Consider the following 8,357-nt stretch of genomic DNA (forward strand, 5'->3'; position numbering starts at 1 on the left):
TGTAAAGGGGTTATTTTTTGGATGTGCTCGATTCCATCACTGAAAGCTGCCAGTAACAGGATCAAAAGTCTGTTTGCGAGTGTGCAAAACGGGAAATGCACATCAAGTGGGAATTTAAAAAATCGTGGGAAATGAAGCATCTTCGCTGTTTAAGGGGCTAGACCTCATTTCATATGCAGACCCGCCAGATATCCGAGATTATTTTTATTTTGCTCCACCAAACAGCACAATTATAGAGAGACTGGGTGCCGGGCCTTGGTGCGGGGAAGGGGGGCATCATGGTGGCCGGCCTACAATTCCCAGCATGCATCGCGTGGCCGACAGGGAGAGCGTTAATACCGTGCATGGATGGACTACAGCTCCCGGAATGCTCCGCGCTGAGCAATGGAAGCAGTGGTAAGGTGATGTGATGTGGACTACAACTCCCAGGATGCACCGCGCCGAAGCAGAAGTAAGCCGCTGCAATGATGGCGATGACTATAACTCCCAGCATGCCCCTCGGTCCCATTGACGGCGCACCTTTTTCGCGCGCAGGCGCAGTGCGGGGTCGATGCTGTGAGGAGGAGGAGGCGGGGGAGGCGGCGATGGCGCTCAACAAGAACCACTCGGAGGGCGGCGGCGTCATCGTTAACAACAGCGAGAAGTGAGGTGCTATCCCCTTCTCCCCTCCTCCGGCCTCGGGAGCCGGGGGATAGCGGCTAGTTGCCTTCTCCCCTCGCCCTCCTTCTGCCTTCCCCCTCAGGGGGAGCGGCTGTGTGGGTCATGGGGGGGCGTGCTGAGGGGGCGAGGCGGGTAAAGGGGGTGGTTTAACACTCTCGGTGCCGGCGTTACTCGTCCTCCCCTTATCTCCCTACGGCATAGTGGGTGTACGTATCCTCCTGCCCCAGGCCCTGTCGAGGGGAGCTCTGCTGGGCTTCAGCCGCGAGCCTTGTCCCATCTACACCGCTTCCCTCAGCGTCCAGCCTGTCCCCCAGCCTGCTGCTGGCTCTTGCTGCTGTCCCCAGCCTCTCCCCCGAGGGCTCAGCAAGGGCTGGCAGTGCTCAGCTCCCGCCCTGGTGATCTGGCCTGATCCCAGGCCTGTCCCCTCGGGAAGGCTGCACCTGCATGGTGCCTCAGCTCAGAGGCTGCCCTCTGTGGTTTGCCGGGCTCCCGGAGCACAGCCCCCTTCCTGTGTTTGCGGGAGGGAGAACAGCCTTGGAAAAAGGTGCTGGGATATAACCATGGAAACGGCAAGCCTGCACAGAGCTGCCTCTGTCTGCATGGCAAAGGGCTGTCCGCACCCGCTGGCTGCCAGCGTGGTTCTGACGTGGCAGTCATCTGCTTCGGGACAAAGGAGTGCTTCATCCTCCAGCGCTTCTTTCCACGGGCCACTTAAACACTGTTGTAGGAATTCTGTGCCTGACTTCCACTTGGGAGGTGGCTTTTCTTAGAAGGCTTTAGTAAGATCAACTCAGGTACTTAAATTTGCATTCCCTGAGAGGATGGGAGCTGAAGGTGTTGCTGTTCCCAGCTGCCAGCCTGCCTTGCCGGAGGGCCTGCCTGTCCCTGGGCTGATCCAGCTGAAATGCTGCAGCTTGAGCAGAGCTGGTCCCAATGCCCTTCCCAAGCTGTTCCTGGAGGGACAGGTATTTAGTGGCAGATGACTGAGGGTGGAAACACGTCAGCTGCCAAAGATAGAGGTGGTGGAGATTTCTGCAGCTTTCGGGATTAGAGTCCCTAATGTGGATGCTGTAATGTCAATACAAGTTACCTGCTGCGTCCGAAGGTTTTAATCAGGTCAGTTTGTAATTGAGAATTAAGGAATCAGTGCAGGCAACATGAGTTAATGAAATCTTGTTGTGGCAAGGAAGGAGAGTTCCTCTGGATCACATTTTTGTGTCAGAGGCGCTTGAGCTGTGGTGAGACCTTCAACAGCCCTGTTGCATAAACCAGCCTGAGCAGTTTCTTCTCCTGCAGTCCTTCCTCTGTCATGTCACTTTTGGACAACTGAATTAGGGAACTGATCCAGCAGAAATATAGAACAATTTAAAATGAAAACAAAAAAAGGTCTTTGATTTGATCGGCTTAGTTGACTGGGTTTGCTGCCTGGTTGTGCAGACAGCAGCAGCAGCTGTGTCAGCACACTGGGAAGGGAACAAGCAGCCAGGGCTACTTCGGTTGCTGCTGCCAACAACAACAACAAAAAGGCAAACCAGAACCGATTCTGTCTGCTCAGCATCTCCATCAATGCTGAGGTTACAGGTGGTTTTAGTAGATCAGTAAACTTCTGTGCTTGCTGCACTTCTGCCTTGAGCTGTAACTGCTGTCTCCTGTGTCACTGTTTGCAGTGTTTTGATGACCTATGACCATGTAGAAATCACCTTCAGTGATCTGGAGCCAATGCCAGAGGCCTTCAAGGGCACCAAGAAAGGGAGCGTGTTCCTGACTCCCTACCGGGTAAGTGGTGAAAGGCTTTATCTTTTCTAAGGAGATAACAGCCCTGGAGTCTGTATTTAAATGTCCTCAGTGTATGAAAGTCAGGATAATCTACTCCTGCCTGAAGTGTGGCTCATCCTCTCCCTCTGGGAAGCATTATGAATTCATGGCATATCCCATCTATTTGTCAACAGATAACAAATCTAATTAGTTCTTGTACAGGCAGCTGTTTAGTCCATCAGGCATGTTCAGACTGGAAATTAGCAGTGGTCTGGAAATGCTGAATGCAACAGCACAGCTACTAAATCATAGCTGTGTGGAGCAGCAGGCTCTCTGGAAGCTGGGAGGAGCATTATCTGAGCATGGGACTTTCTGGAAGGCTTTAGTACCTTGAGGATTTGGTTTACCCCTGTGGCTGTTTTGTGTAGCTTTTGGCTTGTGGAGCTGGTGATGTGGGAGGGAGTTTCAGTCCATGGAGAAGTCTGTTCATGTAATAAATTAGGGCTGTGTTTCCTGTTTGTTTTGACTAGCCTTGTAATGTTATTTTCTTTCAGGTTATCTTTGTGTCAAAGGGGAAGGATGCTATGCAGTCATTTGTGATGCCCTTTTATTTGTTGAAGGATTGTGAGATCAAGCAGCCAGTGTTCGGAGCAAATTACATCAAGGGCACAGTGAAAGCAGAGGCAGGAGGTAGGTATCACACCGTGGGGGGTCTGGGACTCAGTTCAGCTGCTCTCTTCATAGCAAGATCCTGGCTAACCAAACCGTGGCACTGTCCAAATGGGTTTTCACACTCCTGTGAAAACGTGTTTCTTTCATTGGCAGCTAAAAACATTCCCCTTCCCAGCTCCATGTTCAGCTACAATGAGCAGATGTGTTCTGCAACCCATCTCATTCCTGCCCTCTGCAAAATAGAAAATTCAAACAAGTGATCTCAGCAAACGAACAGCAGAGTGGAGTCAGCAGGAATGAAGATGCCTTTTTGCTTTGGTCACTTGGGATCACCTATCCCACCTGCAGGTTCTCCTGTGCCAGAAACTCAGATCCTTTCTGGCTCTGTTCGGGTTCAGGTGCAGAGCCCCAGAGCACTTTCTCCATTGTCTTTCTTGTGCAGTTCAAGGGCAGCTGTGGTATTGCTGTAGTGCATCCTGGCAGGGGAAATGGCACTTGGAAGGGAAAGGATTTTCTTGAAAGCAGGGAATTTAAGGAGCTGTTTCACACTAAACTGAGTGAGAAGGCTGTGGCAGACATTTTCAAGAATAATTTTGGTTTTGACTGATTTTTTTTTTTTTTTTTTTTTTTTACCAAAGGTACAGAGTTCAGCAAACTTTCATTCTCAGCTTGATTCAGTCTAGCAGTTGTGGCACAGAAATCACAGCACAGGGTGTAAGAGCCTTCAGCTTTCAGTTCTGAAACCAGCATTGTAGCTTCTGCATGGGAGCTGAGTGGAACATCCAGCATGACAGGGAACCTGAGCATTAATGACAAACTAAACAGTGTGAAAGGCAAAAGGCTTTAGCTAAATCTTTGTTGATTTTCCCCAGAGGCCATCTCTTTGAATGATGCTTTTGTCTTAACAGCAATGAGAGTCTGGTTTAGCTTAAAAGGCTCTTTAATCTACTTATTTCTGTTTCAGCCCAGCTTCTCTTTTGATGCTTTCTTGGGACTCTGGACTGTGCATGTTTTTCTTTTTTATACTGTAACGTGAGATGTCACTAATTTATTTGTTTTCTAATTTTTATTTATCCTGACTTGAAATATCTTCCATGGGCTCTAACGGATCTATGTGGATTATGTTTTTTATTAAGCTCTAGCTTTGTTGGGCACTCAGACTCCCAAACTAATTTGGAGCTGACAGTCAGGTGTAGTTGCAGAGGCTTTTTAGCAAATGGGATTAACAAAATCCCTGTCTTCTGCACTAATCTTATCCAAAGCAAGAGCAAATCCAGCACTCCTGATAGCTTGGCCTGTGACAGCTACTATGGCAATAGTCACAACTCCAGAAAGCTTTTGAAGCTCTCCCCCATGGATGTTTCTGCTTCAGGTGTCTCTTGACCTGACAATACCCTAGTGTGAATTTTTCTGGTGATACCATAATTCTGCCACTTCCTCTGCCTTTTTTCTTTTCTTTTTTTTTTTTTTTGGGGGATAAGATCTTTTAAGAATTATATACAGAGCATCTGAACTTGCAGCATGTAACCTAAATAGCATGGAAGTGGCTTCTCCTTGCTCCTTAGTGCTGTCTTTCCTCCCTCAGGTGGCTGGGAAGGATCTGCCACATTCAAGATGACCTTTTCAGCTGGGGGTGCAATTGAATTTGGGCAGCGGATGCTGCAGGTGGCATCACAAGGTATGGAAGTCTGGGGGTGTCTGCCAGAGTTCTGTGGTTTCAGGAGCCCTTGCCTGAAGTTTGCTTTAAAAGATACTTCTCTCACATCCAACGAGCAGCAGATTTGTTGGGATGACACTTATTTTTCTGATAAGGACTCTCTAAGTTTGTTGAGCTGTTGACCTAGATTTGAGGCAGGGTTGATATTCTGATGAGGTCTTTGCTTTCCCAGTCTCCAGAGGTGAAATACCCAGTGGAGCTTATGGCTATTCCTTCATGCCAAATGGATCCTATGCTTTTGCACCACCTGCAGCTAATGGGGGCTATCCATATCCACCTCCCCCTCCAGGTAAGCCTGGGAACTGAGGCTGGGGGTTATTCCAGTGAGTAAGAGTTAAAATAGGTAAAAAGGGCAAGAAAAACAGATTTTACTCAGTGTTTTAGTGATGACTTGTGTAGCTTTTGTTCCTGAGTTTAGTTATGTTTGCCTTGGCTTCTTTTGGTTGATAACTCCCCCCAGAGTTAAGTCTCTTGCTGTGTGATCTCCTTTCCTGACAGACTTTTATCCTGGTCCTCCTGCAGCAGATGGAAACATGGGCTACATGCAGCTTCCACCCCCACCATACCCAGGGCCCATGGAGCCCCCTGTCAGTGGGCCAGACCTGCCCTCCACTCCTGCAGGTAAGGAGCCTGTCCAGGGGAATGAACTCACAACAGTTTTGTTAGGAATGAAACAGACTTTGTTTCTTGTCTTTTGGAGAACTTTGAAGCTCCACTTAGAAGGTGAAATTTGTTTAGAAAAGGGGTTAGGGAGCTCCCCTAATCTTCAGCCTTGTATATCCAGCTCAGTCTGGAGTCCAGCCTGATTCTGTCCAGGGTAGACACCATTAGTGGACATTTTACAGATGGATGTATTCTTCTTTTGACAGAAAAAATACAGTTTGTGATTCTCTTGTGGTGGTAATCTTGCCCTAATGGAGGAATACAAGGAAACTGATGGTGAAATGTGTTTGTGGTCCATTTTAGCTCACAACTGTGGCTTGGGTGATATTTGCTTCCCCTTCCCCTGTTTCATTCTTAATGTGATTATTTTTGCTGAAACAATATGGAACAGGGGAAGAGATGATGGAAAGGAGCTGAGGAAATACCAGCCTCATTTTTCACTCATTTGGGACTTATTAAAATGAAAAAAGAGCTCTTGTGGTTGGGCACAGCCATAGATCTCTTGCAGATAAGAATATTTGTTTCAATAAGGATTTAACTTTTCTCTTCAGTTTGAATAAGCAACCATTCATCTTTGAACTATTTGGAAAGTGACACTGCTCCAGAGGGTTGTACAAGATTTTTGTTTTCTGCAGAAATGGAGGATCAGGATTATGCTCATAAATTACCATCTTTAATACACTAATCCCTTGAGCTGCTATGAACTTGTGCTGATTTTTGTTTTGCCTGTTGATTTCACTCCCAGGAAGGATGGTGTGTTCACTGCCTGTTTGTAAAGGGTATTGTCTGTATTTAGGCAAGGCAGCAGCAAGCATTTATTTATGGCTGCCATGCAAGTCCCAGGTGACATTTCCAAACTCAGTCTTCCTCTGCTTCACTGGAAATTGGCCATTCTGTGGTGATTGGAAGAGAGAATGCTCAACTGTGTTTGTTGTAGCTGTTCTGCAACTTGAACACTGGTTATAGGGTGCTCTGTTAGTAACTCTTGATGGCCAGGAGTTCTTGTTTTATTGTCAGAGTTCTCTGTGTGTCCCAAACCTGTCACTTCTCTCCCTGTGACAGCTGAAGCCAAGGCTGCTGAAGCTGCTGCCAGTGCTTACTACAGCCCAGGCAACCCCCACAATGTCTACATGCCCACGGTGAGTCCCTGCTGCTCTGGGCTTGCAGGGGGGCCCAGTGTGTGTCTGGCAGATCTTCTCTCGGTGGCATAGCAAAGTTGGTCTGGATTGATGTGGTGTCTTGGGTTTTTTGGGGGCTTTGAGTTTAGTATTTTATTCTTAGCCATGCACTGATGTCATTTTGTCATCTTTATTGCAGGACCAGCCACCCCCTCCTCCATACTACCCACCAGAGGACAAGAAAAACCAATAAGCTGACACAGACCTCCTCCATGACCCATTGCTTTCCTTTTTTCCATTTTGGCAGCATTCTGTGGCACAGTCCATAGCACTGATGAGTAGAACCTTCCCCCAAAGCACACTGCTTGCAGGGGCTCTAGGAGTAGGTCTGTGCAGAGTAAGGGGAGGGATTTTGGCAGCCTGGGTCACCTGTTGAGCTCTGAGGATTTGCTGTCCTGCAGCATTCCCTCCTCCCTGTGCATGGCATCGCTACACCTGGAGGTTCTCTTCGTCTCTGACTGCTTCCCTTTGTTCTGTTTCTTTTGATACTTATAGCATACCTCTTTAGAGTCAGCATCTGCTCTAAACTGCTAATTAACATGATCATGACATGGAAACAAAGCTCTTGGGGGTGGGAGGTGTCTTGAATTTACCTTAGTGTTTATCCAAGAGCACCTCTGGACACAGGGATGCCTCTGGTTATTCTTTTTAATCCAGAGTGTCACATCCAATTCTGCTCTTGAGAAAGGCCTTCAAAGGCAGCCTTTGGGATCTCAAAGGAAGTACTCACTTATGACATTTTTCTGATATATATTCTTGGCTTTTTTGTTGTTTTTTTTTTTTTTTTAATCTAAGTAATTCCTGACAATCATAGTAAATAATCAAATTTCCCTGCTGCTTACCATGTATGACAATGCTGACCAATTTCCCTTCCTCACATGTGCTGTTCTTCACAGGGTTCTCCAGTAGCATCTGACCAGTTTAGATCCCATAGGAACATAAATATTTCTGCAGTCTCTATTTTCCAGTTAGGTATATGAGTTCACTAAGTCCTGAACATTCTCCTCATAGTCTGTAATGCACTTTTTTTTTTCCTTTGTAACACAAGTTACACTTCTTGGCCAGTGAAGCATCTTCCTGCTGTGATTTACCTGGTGAATTAACAGCTAATGGGCAGAAAGCAGTTGCTTTACTTCTGCCCTGGAAGTACTTGAGAGAATATGCAAAACATTGGAATAAGCTGTAAGGTACAGAGTGTTATTTATTGTTGTTTGTGTTCCTGGTCCAGCTGTGAATTCCCAGTCACCCAAACGTGGACTCCTCATAGCATTGATTCCTTGGTCTCATTAGCAACAGCTCCAGTGCAGAACCTGTGCAGGACTGATCAGAATGTGGGCTGTGACACTTCTGCATTGTACAAAGCTGTGACAAGTGACACTGCAGTGACTTCTGACAGCTGAGAGAGAAAATGCTTCCCGGCAAAGTGTGGCAGAAGGTCCTGTGCTGTGGAACTGCTGAGACTTGCTGCATGCAGCCTGCTCGGAGAGAAACAAGGTCCACCTCTTGTTTTGTTTTTCTTTAACTGATTAATGAAATTGCTCCTGTTTGTGCACTGACTTTTCTAGAATTGCTACTGCGGTGATGTAAAGAAATCGTTATTTAAAAAAATATATTTATTTTGAAAGCATTTGATTAATATATTAATGTGAAATGACTTTTGAATGCAGATTTGTTTTGCCAAGACTGTGAAGTAAAGAGAAATCAGCTCATGA

General features: G+C 46.7%; 1 protein-coding gene across 7 annotated transcripts; it reads left to right on the top strand.

The window, feature by feature from the left end:
• The first annotated feature begins 511 nt into the window (after window positions 1–511).
• WBP2 (WW domain binding protein 2) lies at window positions 512–8,357 on the top strand. 7 transcript variants are annotated; one of them, XR_009488884.1, is made up of 9 exons: window positions 560–643; window positions 2,328–2,436; window positions 2,970–3,105; window positions 4,673–4,765; window positions 4,977–5,093; window positions 5,303–5,425; window positions 6,485–6,606; window positions 6,785–7,832; window positions 7,936–8,357. XR_009488884.1 is itself a non-coding variant. In XM_059864099.1 (8 exons), the coding sequence occupies exons 2-8, from the start codon at window positions 2,335–2,337 to the stop codon at window positions 6,836–6,838; spliced, it is 747 nt and encodes a 248-aa protein (XP_059720082.1). In that variant the 5' UTR covers window positions 512–648; window positions 2,328–2,334; the 3' UTR covers window positions 6,839–8,357. The 7 variants fall into 7 exon arrangements, 6 of the variants coding, with proteins under 6 accessions (XP_059720082.1, XP_059720078.1, XP_059720080.1 ...); XM_059864099.1 differs by having other exon boundaries at window positions 512–648; window positions 6,785–8,357; XM_059864095.1 differs by having other exon boundaries at window positions 516–643; window positions 6,785–8,357.

The sequence above is a fragment of the Haemorhous mexicanus genome, chromosome 20 (genome assembly GCF_027477595.1).
Source record: "Haemorhous mexicanus isolate bHaeMex1 chromosome 20, bHaeMex1.pri, whole genome shotgun sequence".
Taxonomy (NCBI): Eukaryota; Metazoa; Chordata; class Aves; order Passeriformes; family Fringillidae; genus Haemorhous; species Haemorhous mexicanus.